General features: G+C 40.7%; 1 protein-coding gene across 5 annotated transcripts in view; it reads right to left on the bottom strand.

Moving 5' to 3' along the window:
* Positions 1-1,909: 1,909 nt before the first annotated feature.
* AAK1 (AP2 associated kinase 1) overlaps positions 1,910-17,252 on the bottom strand; it is a 103,880-nt gene continuing 88,537 nt past the window's right edge. For all 5 annotated transcript variants that reach the window (XM_066593040.1, XM_066593042.1, XM_066593041.1 and 2 more), the window contains one exon: positions 1,910-7,646. In XM_066593040.1, the coding sequence (XP_066449137.1) occupies positions 6,616-7,646 (1,031 nt within the window). In that variant the 3' untranslated portion in view covers positions 1,910-6,615. The remainder of the gene's footprint in view (positions 7,647-17,252) is intronic.

Genomic DNA, 17,252 nt, shown 5'->3' with positions numbered 1-17,252 from the left:
AAAGGCATCTACACCTTTGGCACCTGTCATAAGAAATGGAAGGCAGAATAAAGTATCCATTAGCACATACTTTGTTCATTCGCTTTAGAACAAAAGATTATAGCAGTATGGACTGTGGGGTATTTCCTTAGACGAAGGCCTCATGCACATGGTTGTATAAAGCACCATACAAACTCTGTTTAAAAGTAGCCATAAGTGGGTATACGTAAGCTTTTGTGGGGCCATACCTCCTGATTTACATAATTTCCTTACTGCCTGTACCTACTTCTGTTTGGAGTTTCTTCTAAACCAGCAGGAACCATATTTGATAAAGTTCCATATTTACATAAGTACCGAAACGTCACACTGTTCTGCCAGAGTGCAGAGTTTTTTCTTTGGTGGATTATTGGACTGGGACTCCTGCGCTAGCACGCACCCTATTGATACCGGTTCAGTCAGTTGTATCAATACTTTGACTCGGAGTTAGGAGTCTCAGATTGAGGGAGGTTTGTTCTTTAGGCTGGATTCACAGACGGATGCGGGTTGCGTCCAAGTTTATGGATGAGAATAGGACATGCAGCTAATTTTTTTTCACATGGTCAATAGGTCAGTGTGAAAAATCATTCATATGAATAATCTCATAGGCTATAATGGGGGCATGTGCAATACTCAGACCCCACATGACCTGAACAGACACCTGTGTAAATATGCGCCAAGTCAAAATTAAGAAATGGAATCTGACAGATCTTGTTTTTATATATCGCGGCAATGATTTGTACAAAGCTAAAACATAAGATGCATTGTCCAGGATGATGAAAAAGGATTTGTCCAATTTAAAAGGTTTGTTCTACTCTTCACCGCTCGCCTGCTCTGAGGTTTTGTTCGGGCCAATTTGAGTCCAAGTCCGGAAAACAAAATTAATGGAAATAAGAATATAACATTTTCTGACTACTTCTCCTCTTTCCCCTTCCTGATGGGGTTCCTCAGGGTTCGGTTGTAGTTCCTCTCCTCTTTTCAATCTTCAAAGCCCCTATTGGACAAACTATCAGCAGATTTGGCTTTTAGTATCATCCCTATGCGGGTGACACTCGTATACACTTGCTGCTGTCTATAAACTACAAAATAAATATTTCGAGAATTGAGCTTCTTGGTGGTCTGATGGCTTTGTAGAATATAGTCTCCCAACTTGCATAGGTAGACATGTGGTCATCATAACCTGGCCAGTTTTGGTGATCAAAGCTCAATTTTTTTTTACCTGTTGCCTTCACGATCTGAAAGGCATAATTTTGAATATTTTTATTCCAACTTTGTTACATGAAAACATTTTTTTGTGAGACAAGTACTTTTTGTTAGAGGGGGGGGGGGGGAGAATCTGTCCTCTGCTCCATATAACTCCATCATTGCAGAGATGCTGGTAAAGAGGGAAGACGAAAGGATGGGGGGGGGGGGGGGGGGGATCTTCTATGAACCGATCAGTGTCCCAATAGTAAGGCCGTGAGGGAAACCCCATATAAAAATGTATTAAAGTGAACCTGTAAGAAGCTTTGAGCCCAGTAAGCTACATTATGGGGTTTAAAGCTAAGGGAATGGGTGCTGCTTTTTAGACTTACTGGGTCCCTTGTTTCAGCACTATGTCCCCAAGAAATCAGCATAGGCACGCGACTCTTTTCAGATGGCTCTGTCCACACACTCTCCCATGGAGATCAATGAAAGCGCACGTGCACATACCCTTCTGAAAATAGTCCCACTGTGTATGCGGATTGATTTCTAGGGGGCACAGTACTGGAACAGAGGACATGGTGAGTATATTAAAAAGAAACAGTTCTCCAAAGCCCCCATTCAACTTTAAGCCCCATAACAGTTTATGGGGCTTTAAAGAAACTCCTGCCTATACATAAGTAACTAAAATGATAAATAAGCAGGCAAATACTTCTAGTCAGGTGATTTTTTTAATTTTACCCCTTGAAAAATCCAAGAGAGCAGTACTTTAAGTTGGTACACCAAAACAGATGTGTCTTCTGGCTCCATATTATGTGGTCACCTGTCATATGGGAACCATGGTACATAGCATTCAGTACAACAATATAAGACAGGGGTGTCCTGCCAACGCCTTATAAATAACACCTGAATTTACAGTACAAGCTGATCAAAGTACAGACCATACATCTGGTCACATTACAGAACAGTCCATGGTGAGAACATCGCTTTTTTATGGTGGTACTGGTTGGTGGTGTGTCATCCCTTTATCATATTGCTCGTATCTGCACTTACATTATCACTGACTGCAGGATCTTTATGTGTAGAGTCTACTTTATTGTGAAACCAGCACACAAGGAAAACGGGTGAATTCTCTATGGTTGGATAGAACTAATGCATTTCATTTACCATGTTTTTGCTTGATTTAATTGTAAATATACGGAAATATACTTCTTGGCCGATTACACAGTCACACTTTAAAAAGTGTTTTACTCTAGGAAAGTGTTGGAGAAGAACATGCAACAAGATGCTAACTTTTGCATTGGGAAACCTGACAAGGGGCTTTATGGGCAAATAGGTCATTGATAGTAGATGATGAGCAGCGGATCCCCAGCGATCATTTGACCCGTTGTTAGTGCAGAGGGGCTTGACATCATCAGGGTTGGAGCAGGATGTCTCAGAGGTGGCTTCACTGCTACTGAAATTAATGGGAGTGAAGCCACCCCGAGACTACCTGCTCAGACGCCAATGTGGAGCCGGCAGTGTGATAGGCGGCTTCGCTCCCATTGTTTTTAATGGTAGTGAAGCCACCTCTGAGACTTCCTGCTCCAACCCAGATCACAACCTCCGACTCTGATGCACTGACAGTGGGCTGAGCAGCTGATCATTGAGCATCCTAAGTAGCAGATACACAGGAATCAACTATTAATAACCTATCCTCATTCTCAATAGTATTTGCCTGGAAAAACCCTTAAGTTATGCAGAAAAAAAAAGACTTGTTGAATTAAAGGGCATCCCGTCATCAGTTCTACCTGTGAAACACAGAAAAGCATAGAGTTTTTCTGGCCCGTGCTAATGGTCCATTTTTTAATCACCAAAATTGATCTAGAGTCGAGAACCAGTACAGAAGTTTTGCCGGTTGCCCATCTGCTTTCTGCATAACTAGTGTAACCCAACAGCTCAAATTAATTCGGGAATGTCCCAAATTAAAAGGGCTCTGTCCTAGTAACTAATGGACTTTAGCATTTTTGTTAAGTAACTCATCTATAAAAAAAAACAAAAAGTGACCAGAAGTAAGCAGGTACTGGTGAATGATAGGCTATACGAGAAAACTAATAGCCAGCATATGACCCAGAAATGAGTGATTGTCAGTTTATTTTAATGTCAAGGATTAGGTCATAACTTCTAAACATGTTGGTAAAGAAAAAAAAAAAGGAAGACCATAAATGGATTAGCTTTAAATTAGACTGAAGCCAGGTAGGTTCAGCTATGGGAATATGATCGATCACATAATACCGTCTACTACATGAGGATACACTGTTAAGCCACACATTGATGACCTGCAGATGACTGTGGTGTCCAGCTTGATAGGCGTTCTGCCATTTAGTTATCCCTGAAAAGTTTCACAACAGATGAGTCACTTCTGAGTCACCAGCATGAGGTTTGCTTGGTCATATACCAGTGACCCCTAGGATAGTCACTCTTATCTGCAGACAGTGACCACAGCAATTACACAGTCAAAATGCATGATTGGACCAATAGATTCAGTCTGTTATAATCTAGACTGTACTGATGGGGCCCACGTTAACCAATCATTTCTACCCACTCTTAACTCGCAATTACATGGCGGTCTACCCAATTTGAGCTATTTTGTAATCTTTGTTGGCCATCACTAAGTAGACAGCGTCACTTATTATACATTGAGTCGAACAACCAGTACAGCGGATGAAAACTTTGAAAACAGCCTTGAGACAGACATTATCATGTGACTTTCGACATTCATTTCTGCTGGGATGCAACTTAATTTTCTTTTTTTTTTTAATTGGACATATTATCTAAATAGACAAAATTCTGTGCTGCCCAACTTCTCAATACAGATTTATAGTTCATCATTCTTCTCTTGATACAGAGCTCTGAAATTACCTGCATAGATATTGATTTAAAATGATTAACCTCTGGCTGACGGGGGACTTCAAGAGGACCCGGCACATCCTTTGACAAGCAGGATGGCCACATACCTTTACAGCCAACTCTGCTGGCTGGTAAGTTTTTATTTTTGTTCTAGGTTCTCCGGTCACTCCTAATGGCTCTTGATAGTTTTCTAGCTTGATACTGATACACTGTCAAGTGTTTCGTTTCTACCATTCAGTGTGAATCAAATGTCACATCTATCATCGTTATTGAAAGGTGGAGACCGTTCACTTGACAGAGAACCCTGAAAGTAATGGTAGCCATTGCATGCAAATGCTGGATTGGGGAGCTAGAATGAAAATAAACACTGAAGGAATCAGCTGAGATGCGACTGTAAGAGTATACAGTCTGTTCTGCTGGTCCAAGCATGTGACAGGTCCTTATGTCCTCTTAAATATGGTTCATATATTGAATTTGAGAATATAATCATATGCAATAAAGGTACATTACCATGGGGCAATTATCACCCCAATAATCTCTGGCTAATAGTTCACCTAAAAACCAAGCGACTATCGGACCATGTAAGCAGGCAGTTGTTCATCTATGAATGACTGCCTGTGTGCAGTTAAGGAATGCGGGTGGCTAGAAGAGATCTCCGGTATGCTCCACCTCCATTCTCTGAACTACTAATCGCTACTGAGTGGAAGTACAGGAGCAATAGTCAATGGGATAGCTGTCGGGGGCATTAGCTGGCCCGTATTAAAAGTACCTTTAACTTCTTGGCTCGTCTAGGGATGGCTGCCGGAAGACAGAATTTTATATTTAACCCTACCTCTGCAGAGCTCTGTATCAGAAAACAGGCCGCAGACCGCTACAAGTTGATGGACACAGAACACTGGACCTAAAAACATGATAAAAGTTGGGACATTTGCTTAAAGCAAATCAAGGTAAAGGTCACATAACAAACCAGTAACCCACCTTCATCCATAAATGATTCACAGTGTGTATGGGAAAATAGGACAAAACAATGGTAGTCGTCATTGGAACAGAGATCGGGGTGGGGAGGTGGAGGTAGAGGTAGAGTAGTTTATCTACCATGAAAGCGTTGCAAGTAAATGTATTGCTCAAATGCAACAGGTCTTATATGTAAATCTACACTGACAATACTTCTCATTTTGTAAGGTTATGACAAAACATGGAGAAGTTGTAAATATCAATCAGGTCAAGAGCTGCATTGTTTTGCACGCTCCACTTTTTGTCTGCACTCTGCGACCCAAAGGAGTTGAATGATATGACCAGAGAATATGGTGGTTAAAAATCTACAAGGTAACAGCAGCCATTCTTTCCAAGTGTTTTTAATGTGTTAGGAATAACACCGAATGAGGCAGGGGGAAAAAGAAGAAACAAATTAAAACAAACAAAAAATACAATTAAACTTAATAAAACTAAAAGGCCAAGATGAAGGATTACTCCCCATGTCTAGGGTTGGTGGAAGAATGCAATTCCAGAGGGAGCTATTGGAGCACCAGACCCTACATGTCAGGTTGAAATCCTTCATCTCCATAAATAAGGCACCTCAATTGTCTACGGTCTTAAACACACCCTAAAAACTAAAAAACACAAAAACTGACAGCGAACAAATGAAGGAAAAAAAAATAATCAAAAAAATCAAAAATATCACTAACATTAACCTATTACAGAGATGGCTTACCATAATATACCGTGTTTTCAGTAATGTTTTCACAAAGAAAGTGAGAAATAAACAGTTCATTTAAAACACAGGTAGGAGGATATGTTGGAAATGCACATCGATGGTTTATGAGTCTTCTTTCATTGTCATCACAGTGATTTGGTGAACTCAGACTACATTCTAGTTAAAAAGGGGCTCTCTAGGAGTAAGGAAGAAAAATAATGGAGGCTGAAACTTCCAAGCTCTCTCATTGAATTTCAGTTGCTGGCATCTTTCCGACTTTACACACCTCCAAGATCTCAACTTGAAGGCCACAACGAGTTGACCAAGTACTTGAGAAATTTAAAGCACTTGAAGTGCTGAAATAGAATACCTTTCTAATTCCTGGAGAACCCCTTTAACAATTCAGTCCACAAAATAGCTAACTCTACCGTGTGTAGGTGAGAAGTGGACTTCAATGAAGTTGTCCTGTGACAAAGAGAAACAGAGCAGCATAGAGCAGAAAAAGGATTAATACATTAATAGGAAGTGCACCGCAAAAAGAAAGCATAGGTTCTAAGGGTTCGTCCGCATCAACGTTGGAGGCACCTTTGATTTCTGCAAGAAAACCGCAAGCTGTGCTATTTTATCCTGTAGAAATTCTGGCAAAATGCCAGACTGCCCCCGGAAATCAAACAGACCCCATTATAGTCAATTGGGCCTGTTCAGTGCAGTTCGATTCAGACATAAGACGGATCTGTTCAGCCAAGTGGGTGCCATTTTCCTGAACAGAGCAGAAAATCAGATCTCCGAAAACGCTGATGTGAACAAGCCCTTAGGTAGATAGCTTCAACTATGTTCTATGGGTTTTGTCTTCCAGCTTTGGCAGGAAATGGAGCCAAGCCAAATGGATCTGCACTTGCAACCTCTGAAGTTCTATAAGTCACTGGTGTGATGGGAACAGATCCAGCTACTGAGGCTTTTGCAGAATGAGACACTACTTTGTAAGCAGCAATGGGCTGTGCATCCACAGCCTGCCCTTCTTGAGGGCTGTAGTGCCGGGAATACTTAGACAAAGACTGAGGGCGGAATGGTTTGGTTACCACAGTCCCAAATACAGTCTCTTGGGATGTCTCATGACCAGGGATCCTGTGGTTCTCAGCACCTGATAACTCTTTAGAAGTATTTAGGTACAGAGAGGCTTCAACTGATTCAATGCTTCTGCTGGAATGTGCATAAAGGTTTCCAGTAGTGTAAGAAGTCTTCATGGAACTGCCTCCCACCTTCAAGTCACTATTTCGGAATGTAGAATTTCCCCCTACAATTTCACCTCCTTTTACAGAATAAGATTGACCAGAAATGGGGTCTTCAACGCTAATCTTCCTTGTAAAAGGTGCTCTAAGAAACACATCAGATTCCTCAAGCTGGTTTAAAGTAGGTGAGGACTTAGCCAAAAATGGAGCATTGGAGAATATATCAGAATCATCCTTTGAAAGCTTTGAACTTTTGAATGGTGCTGTGGCAAAAACATCGACCTCTGTGGTGAAGCCTCCTGCAGGCATCTGTACCATCCTTTCTGATGGAGTGTATATAGGGGTACTGGAAACAGGATGTTCCGAATTGATAAATGCTGCATCCTTGACTTTCTTAGAACCTTCTTCTTCATCTGACTCCATCAGGAGAGGTCTGGAACCACTGCAATCCAAAAGGTCTGGCTCGTGGTCAGTGCCTTCTCCTTCACTGCTATGAAAGGAGCTGCAACTAGATGGGCCTTTTGATGGACTTTCAGACTTTAATTCTAATTCAGATGATAAGGGACATGTTGCAGAACTAGGGCTTTTAAAAATCCCATCATTTCCCATGTGGAAAGACTGAGGAGTTTGTAGTAGACCTATACATGGAAACAAAGACATAATATTTAAAATTTATAATGATAGGCATGCAATAATTAAAAGGTGTATTCTGAGCTTTTACTATTGATGATCTATCCTCAGGAGAGATTATCAATAGTTGATCGGCATGGATCTGCCGCTTGTGATCCCCACTAATCAGCTGTCATTATGGCAGGGCCAGACGTTGTCATCAGTAGTCACGGACAGAATTGCACTAGAGGGCTTCACTCCAATTGAAGTCAATAGCATCAATTCCCCCCTATTATACTTCTGGCTATGAATGCAATGAGGAGCAAGAAATGTAATAGGAGGCATTGATCCCATTGATTTCAGTGGGAGTGCAGCTGTCTAGTACCCTTCCAGCCCTGACCACCAAGGACGTTGTGCGGCTTGCTGCACTAACAACGGGCCCGAAGATCAGCTGATCGGTGGGGATCCCTGATGATATGCTAAGGATAGGTCGTCAGTAAGAAAACCTGGAATACCCCTTTAAAATTTTAATGACAAGGAACATCCAAATTTGACATACTTTGCTATCTAAATAGATCACGGGGGCACTGATGAAAATGACAAGCTACTATGATAGGTCAAATTTAGGTTCCTTCTCTGAACAATGATCTTGTTTGAGAGGCAGAGGGGATAGCCAGACAACACAGACAATTGAAACCAGAACACATAACATAATGAAATACACTTGGCTGTAGGCAGATCGATGTGGCAGCAATAAGGGATGTTGCAGTTAACTGCAAAGTGCCTATGATGTGGCTTCTGGGACAGCCCAATAGATATAGCATATTACATACAGTGAAACCTCTCCATGCTGATCTAGATCAGATCCCAATCTAAGACGGATTTTCAATTCCCTCATATCCTATGCATATTAGGCCTGGTAACTGCCATTTTGGATGGTTTTACTGTATATGGTAACCACTATGTAATTTTCGGAAGGGTTCTAAAGGCCAATTCATCATCCTACACATTACATATAAAGCCAGAAGTTGATGTATACTACACTGGACCCACATATAACACCCAGATAAGAGATCTTACCTTGAAGTTAGGAACTGCAGGTAATATTTAGGAAGAAGTAATAAGAAATCGCTATGAAAAGATGAGATAAGAATAGAGGAAGCGTCTGAAGTCTCCATATAAATGCACATCACAAAGATGCCCATTGTAAATCAGTCTCCAATGATGCTACTGTCATTGATGCAAACTCCTTACCCATAGGCATCCTAATACCTTCCTGGTGTTTGCTGCACAAGCCTATTGCGTACTTTTGAACTGTTTTTGACAAGTTTTGTCTCATTTCAGGATCATTTGAGTCTGTAACCATATGGATTTTCACACTTTGTTACTATGGACTCTCATGGGAAACCATTCTGTATGATACATATTACAGTTTATGTTGCAGTGTATATTAGCAGAGGTATCCTTAATTAGTAGAAGGCATGCAATAGGGGACAGTATTCTCACAGAAGGACACCTTGAGATAGCTTTGTAGGGAATTATTATGAAGAGTAACCTCTATTATGTGCAGGAAAGAGATAATGAAGTAGGATAACTATTGCTCCTCCCTCATTTTTGTCTACCACCCTGCCCATACTCTCTGCTTTGCTAATGACCTTACACTACATTCCCCTTTAATTTGAACCTCCCACTGCAAGATTTCTCCAGAGCTGCACCAGTTGTCTGGAATTAACTATCCCAGACAATCAGATTTATTCCCAAAGCCCAGTTTTAAGAGTGCTCCTAAAATACAACTTTTTTTCAACCATATTCTCTAATTTACCTCTTCATTTACTCAAGTTCTACCCTCCCCTTTGAACTATTCTATTAGCTGTATCCTGAATGCACATCTTGCCTGTTTCTCCGCAAATACAGCTGATGACTGGCTCATACAGCTGCTTTGTGTACATGTATAGCTGTATATTACATAATTTTGGCTGGATTGTACAGAACAAGGTTTTGCATCACGTCACCCCTATTTACTTACAGTCTGTAGGTTCTTGCGAGAAGGGCCCTAAACCCCTTTTACGCAAACTATCCATCAGTTTAATAATGTATGTTATGACTTATTTCGTGCATGATTTGCTAAAATATATTAGTGCTATATAAAGATTATTATCGCACTGCAGCCAGAGTAGTCTGGGAAGAGTATTTTTGTGTTAAAGGGGTACTGCAGCCTAAAACATTACTCACCTACTGGATAGGTGATAAATGTTAGACAAGCACTGTCCTCTGCCCTTTCCACCAAACCCATAGACTTTTACTGCAGTTTGACTGATTGGTTTAGGTACAAGGAGTCAGACCCCACAAATCTGTTTATACACTTTGAAAAGGAGTGGTTTCAAACTTCCTTGCCATAGTTTCGTAAAGGTGAAACCGGGAGGGTATCCGATAGCAAAGACCCCACCGATCTAACATTTATCACCTATTTAGTGGATGGGCCAAAATTGGGATGAACAACACTATAGTTCGAAACCAGAATATGTGACAAATGTCCAAAAGTGAATGGAAAAATGTAATTTCAAGAAGATTGCCTACTTTTAAACAGTCAGGAGCACCAGCATTTGTAGCTCTACATGCATCCCCTGAAATAGCTCAATAGCAGAATCCAAGAAAGTGAAGTAGAACTCATAGCAAATAGAAGCTAGTCTTCAATTTTCTAGTACAGATAGGAAAATAAAAGAAGAGATCCAACTAGTTTCAAAAATGTCCATTCTGCCAGAGCACAGAGGCAAAAAAGTGTTGTCTTTAATTTTACTCTCCGAACCAGGAAGATATGATAATTATCTATCACCATTACCAAGGTGTAAGACCCCATTTACAATGAAAGATGATTGCTCAAAAATCGCTCAGTTTGAGTGATCATCTTTGCATAGTCTATAGTAGCTAATTAGCTACTAAAGGGCTATGCAGGCAGAGCAGGACACTGCTGCTATCACTCGGCGAACAATACAGCTGTTTTGCATATGCAAACAGCTGCATTGTTCTCCACGCTTACAGCTTGCGTCCCACTGTCAACTACCAGCAGGACACAAGCTAAAGGAATCTTATCAGCGCTGCCAACTGTGATAACAGCCTGCACCACTCTTAAGAGTTCGTCACTCAGTTCTAGAAAACTAGAATTGAGCAAGGAACGAATCGTGCACGAAAACTGCACAACGTCCGTGCATTTAGACACAACGGTTAATGCTCAAGACGGTTGTGAGCGAATTCTGAGCAAGAATCGTTGGGTCTAAATGGGCCTTTAGGCATTACTAGCCCTTGTAGAAGAGAAACTTTACACAAAACTTCGTCGATTAAAACCACTCAAGTCCAAGAACATTGCCATTCTTTAAAATACTTTAATTCACAGAAATAGATTGGAATCTACTATACAATCAGGAAATGTGCAGATTGTAAATGCCATCATTTTTGCTTTTATTTCCACCTCTACTTTAATTCTTTATCTTTTTCCCTTTTTTGGAAAACATAGGAGAGACCTGGAGTGATCCGAACTAACGGAGGAGGAGCATGAACTAAAATATATTTATATATTTATATATACACAAGTCAAATTCTACCAACCACTTCACTAAAGGATTTTTTTTTTTTTGCCTACAATAATGATAAATGCTCTCGGGTTGAGAAATTTTTTTTTTCTTTCCATACAATACAGAAGAAATAAAGTAAGATCGGTGTATTGGACGAAGGTAGAAATTTGTTATACAGAGGAGATCCCCCACAGTCTTAGAAGGCTTATAGTTCTATGTACAAACAGCAAAATCCAGTACGTTGTATGGAGAGCTTCCCGAAGACATACAGAGATAGACCACCCAACAACTTGTACATCTTGTGTACAGTATACGGATATATAGGAAACCCTCACGGACACAAAGGTTACACTGATCTTGCAGGACACGCGCACACACACACTCACAGATACAGCTTTAAATACTTTTTTTTTTTTTTTAAATAACAAAAATAAGAAAAATATCGGCCCACACAGGTATCCCCCATGCAGAGTAGAGAGGTCTAGGTCACCAGTACAATGTAAGTGGAGCCACAGACTGATATATGGTTCTGAGAAATTCTGCAATGTTAATAGATTGAGAACTCCAATTTTTGAAAAAAAACATTAAAATTTGCTAAGAAGGTTATGCATATTTTTGGCATTTACTCTATGAAATTAGACATTTTGGCATTCTTTTGCGCACTTCTCGTTCCTTTAATTTTGGCCTTTAGGTGCACCTTAAAAGGCAACCTGTCATGTCATAGGAGTACAATAAGCAGAACAGTGTGACGGTACATCGGGAGGGGTAACGTTTCTCCTTAGGGACAGCACCCAGTAGGTGTAAGGAGACCTCTAAGGCCATGCATGCTCCTTTGGGAAATTTATGCAAAACCGGAAGATGGAACAATGCTTCTACAGTGCCACCTATTAGAAGGCAGCATTACTGTCAGTCAATATCAGACCTTTTACATGCCTAGTAAAATTTACTAGGAATATATGCCAAAGCCAGAGTCTTCTCCAGAAGGAAAATCTTATCATGCACAGACCGTTTCAGGGTTTTCGCCACTCATCGGCGTATAGAAGGTAGCAGGCTGAACTGGCCTTAGAAGTCTCCTTCCACCTACTGTGATTTCCTTCTGGAGAAGACTGACACATTTCCAGTCATTGTTACAAGGTCTGATAAAAGTCCAGACATGGACTTGCAGGAATACTGCCTTCTAAATAGATGGCGTGGTAGATGCATTGTTCCATTTTCCTATTTCCATTGACTATAGAAATGAGTCCAATGCACAAAGTGCCGGTTTCCAGGGCTGATAGCGCGGGTATAGGGAGACCAGTAAATATTAAAAGTGTTCTATGAAACTATATACTTAGTTTATGGCTCTCCTATGATGTGACAGGTTCTCTTTAAAGGGAACCTCTCATAAAGGAAAGCTTCATTCAGATTATGGCAGCTCAACAATGTCGTATTTTAGATCATCAAAACCTGAACTGCCAATGAGGAGGCCAGATGGAGAGTCCTGCAGTCGTTTCCACATTTTCTTAAGAATCATGGCCACAAAGTTGTTGATCCAGTGTGTTCATCTGATATGGTCTAAAAAGGAATCTTCCTTTGTAGGGCATATTGGCCCAACATTATAGGAGTTGTCTACCTTCCTCTGAAATCAACAACCTTTTTATAACCTCCTCTACCTTTATTGGTCTGGAAGTTATAACTTCTCATGACACACGTATAGCAGAAAAGGCTCAGGGAGAAGAAGAGCAAATCTTTAAAACCATTCTCCAACTGATTTAGGCATTGGCATACTAGATTTTGGTCCAAACCCCAATTTTCTGACATGGAGCCACTTTGGATGCTTACAGATGAGGCAAGGATATGTCTACCCTACCTCCATTCATGGAAACTGACTGCAGGGTCAGAGGCTGAAACATCAGGTGAACTTTATTCATGCCCCTGACCTCAGTGGGTACAACTGCAGCCACTTGTCCAGCTTTGATAAGGTTTCATACAAATGCCCTAATCTAAAGGGAATCTATGAAATGCAAGATATATTTATGCACAAAAATTATGCATCACACAAGCAAAAGGCAATCTTCAAAGTCCATATGTTTTATAATCTCATGCTCCCTTTCAAGAAAGTGATATTTAGATAAGCTGATGCCACCGAAGTTCTGAAGCCCCCTGTTCCTCCGATATTCTTTATAGAACTAGAAGACTGTTTAAGCAAATCCTGTGCAATGTAAACTGTTAGCTTACAGAAGAGGTCCAGCTTGCATAGCAATAATCAAATAGCGCCTTGTCATTACATACATCATACATATCACTCATTAGATCATGCATACCACTCTACAGTTACCCTAATTGCCTATATATTTATATACCCTGCTTAAATATGATATATATTCTTTAGGACCTCTAACGTTCTTTCTTGGTCTGTTATATGACCAAATCTATTCGATCAGAGTTGATCACTCACATTTTCTAATCTTGTCTTAAGACAAATCAGATATGTCATAAATCTTACAATGGAGGGGATCTGGCAGCTGGTTCAAGAATGGATGGGTTTTGGTTCATAATCTCAGTGGCCAAATAAGTCATTAACTTTCCATGGAATTCAATGGACAGTGTCCCTATTAAATCAAAAGGACGTTTTCGATGAGTGGGAACTACGACCCCCTTGGTCTTGAGGCAAGCTGACCGATCTCCACCATTGTTGCATGTCACATTGAGCCCTCATAAAAGGCAAAATTATTACAAAACCAGTTTAAAGGGGTTGTTCAGTTGTAAACGAATGATAAATTAACTTTATGATGGGCCATCGATCGTAGAGGTGCACCACTAGGGATGCCTGCTAAATCAGCCGTTTACTGGTCTGGTGAGCTAATTAACTGAGCCGATTTCTACAGGAAGCAGAGAGTGCCGTTTCCACTGCAGTGTCCTGGCTTGGTATTACATACAAAGCTACTAATCACTTTACCTGTAATACCAAGCCTCACCACTGCAGTGGGAATAAGCAGCTTTCCTGCAGACATCAGCTCAGTGCACAAGAGCTCCAGCCTGGCAAAGAGCTGATAGGCAGATACCCTGAATTGCAGACCCCCACTAATTTATGATAGACAGCCTATCCTAAAGTAATTTAGGAAGTAGACCAAAACTTTAAAATTGAAAGTTTGCACTCTTTCAGAGTCCAACTTCTCTTAATATAATCCAATAAAAACAACACATTTGGGTGTGTATAACTCCTTCCTCAGAGGCAAAGACAACATTACATAATGGCAATAGAAAAAAAGAGTAAAACAAAACAAGCTTATTTAATTGCAAGGCGAGTGAAGGAGTATTGCACAGGCAACGTATATCAGCTCATGGGTCATTGTGTGCTTAGGGTGAGTGAAAATACTCCCCATAGAAATGAGAAATCAAGTTGGAAATGATTAGTTTATTATTGAAGAAATAAAAAAAAACAAAAAAAAAACATAAAAACCTAAGCGGTTTTTTTAATTTATTTTTTTAAGGTAATAAAACTACAGAGTAAAAAAAAAAAAAAAAAACACATGAGAAGCGAAAAATAAAAAAGGTATACTCTAAAAAGGAAGGGGGTCAAACTGATGTACCGCCACCTCCTATATGTAAAAAGGACTAATAGGGGTCACAAAAGCTTAAAGGGGTTGTCTCGCGAAAGCAAGTGGGGTTATACACTTCTGTATGGCCATATTAATGCACTTTGTAATATACATCGTGCATTAAATATGAGCCATACAGAAGTTATTCACTTACCTTCCCTGCGCTGGCGTCCCCGTCTCCATGGCTCCGTCTAACTTCAGTGTCTAATCGCCCGATTAGACGCGCTTGTGCAGAAGGGTCTTCTGCCTTCAGGTCTGCCCGGCAGCAGCGGTGTTCTGGCTCCGCCCCTTCTACGCGTCATCGCGTAGCTCCGCCCCATCACGTGTGCCGATTCCAGCCTCCTGATTGGCTGGAATCGGCACACGTGACTGGGCGGAGCTACGCAATGCCGCTTAGAAGGGGGCGGAGCCAGAACGCCGCTGCTGCCGGGCAGACCCGAAGGCAGAAGACCCCTCTGCGCAAGAACGTCTAATCGGGCGATTAGATGCTGAAGGTAGACGGAGCCATGGAGACGGGGACGCCAGCGCAGGGAAGGTAAGTGAATAACTCCTGTATGGCTCATATTTAATGCACGATGTATATTACAAAGTGCATTAATATGGCCATACAGAAGTACTTAACCCCACTTGCTTTCGCGGACAACCCCTTTAATTTCTCTCAATAACTGAAAAATCAATATCCAGTGTGTATAGTTCATAGAACCTATGCTTATTAATGCCTTAGTGACAAAGCCTGTTTGCACCTTAATGACAAACTAGTTTTTCTGTGTTTTTTTTCCCCATCGGTGCATTTTAGGAGCCATCACTTTTTAGTTTTTTTGGTCAACATAGCCATTTGAGGGCTTGTTTTTTGCTAAATAAGTTGTATTCTATAAATGGCATTTTTGAGTACTTATCATGTATTGCGCAACTTTTAGTCAATTTTTTTTTTTGGATTTGGGAGAGAAAAAAAAAATAAAAAAAAATATCAGTTCTTTGTTTTCTGGATTTCATTTTTACAACGTTAAAGTGTACAAAATAGTTAATGTGATAACAGTCTCGGGGTCAGCACGATTCCGGCGGTACCAGATTTAGGCTGCATTTCCACGAACGTATATGTATATCGGCTCGGTTTTCACGCCGAGCCGGTATACGTCGTCCTCATCTGCGGGGGGGGGGGGAATTGAGGGGGCAGGGAAGGATGGAAGAGCCAGGAGCAGGAACTGAGCTCCCGCCCCCTCTCTGCCTCCTCTCCGCCCCTCTGCACTATTTGCAATGAAAGGAGGTGGGGTGGGGGTGGGGCTAAATTGCGAGAAATAGCCCCACCCCCGTCCCACCTCCTTTCATTGCAAATAGTGCAGAGGGGCAGAGAGGAGGCAGAGAGGGGGCGGGAGCTCAGTTCCTGCTCCTGGCTCTTCCATCCTTCCCCCCTGCAGATGAGGACGACGTATATCGGCTCGGCGTGAAAACCGAGCCGATATACGTTCATGGGAATGCACCCTCATACATAGTTTTTGGGTTTTGCTATTTTTGGTACACTAAATATTTTTTTTTTGAGTTGCTGCATTCCAAGAGCCGTAGCATTTTTATTTTTCCATCGCCGGAGCTCTATGAGGGCTTGTTATTTGTGGGATGAACTCTGGTGTTCATTTATCTAATTTGTGGAAACATATTTCATTTTTTTCTAGAGGCAAGATTAACGAAATCTATAATTCTGGCAGTTTTTATTTTGATCAGCTTTCACGGTGCCGTATAAATATGTTGAATTAATTCTGCACTCTGTACCCAGAATACTCCTTTAAGATCAGGTTATCAAATCTGATCAGGTTGGTCTTTTATCTCTTTTTCTTCTAATGTTCTTCCTATTAAATTTAAGTTAAACAATACATTTTAGGTTTCCAAAAATGATGCCATTAAAAAAATACAAAAACACAAGCCCTCCCATGGCTCTGTTGATGGAAAAATAAAAAAAGTTATGGCACTAGGAATGAGGCAATGCAAAAAAACTGAAAAATTGGTTTGTCATTAATGGCCAAACAGGTTTCATCACTAAGGGGTTAATAAGAGCTTTTCCAGTTACCCAGAGAAATTAAGCTTTTACAACCCTTATTAGTCCTTTTTACACATAGGAGGTGGGGATTCATCAATTTACAACACCCCCCCCCCCCCTCCACACACACGGCTTTCTTTTTTTAGATATACCTTTCTTTCTAAACACTGCTCAAGATTTTGTAACCCCGTAATTTTATACTCTTACCAATAAAAGGTATTTTAATTACTATCCGATAAGCTAATTAACTTAAATATAGATCCAAGGTTGATTTTTCTGCGAAGAGTATTTTCACTTACCCCAAGCGCACAATGACCCATAAACTGATACTCATGTAATTGCAAGGTGAAGTAATAAAGGAGTTCTTTTCTTGTCGTCTATTGCCATTATGTCTTCTCTGCATTGTATACCCTATATAAAATTATATGTGATTTACACTTCTCCCTGTAACATTAT

The sequence above is a fragment of the Eleutherodactylus coqui genome, chromosome 2, assembly GCF_035609145.1.
Source record: "Eleutherodactylus coqui strain aEleCoq1 chromosome 2, aEleCoq1.hap1, whole genome shotgun sequence".
Classification (NCBI taxonomy): Eukaryota; Metazoa; Chordata; class Amphibia; order Anura; family Eleutherodactylidae; genus Eleutherodactylus; species Eleutherodactylus coqui.
This window is presented reverse-complemented; position numbering and strand designations above follow the sequence as displayed.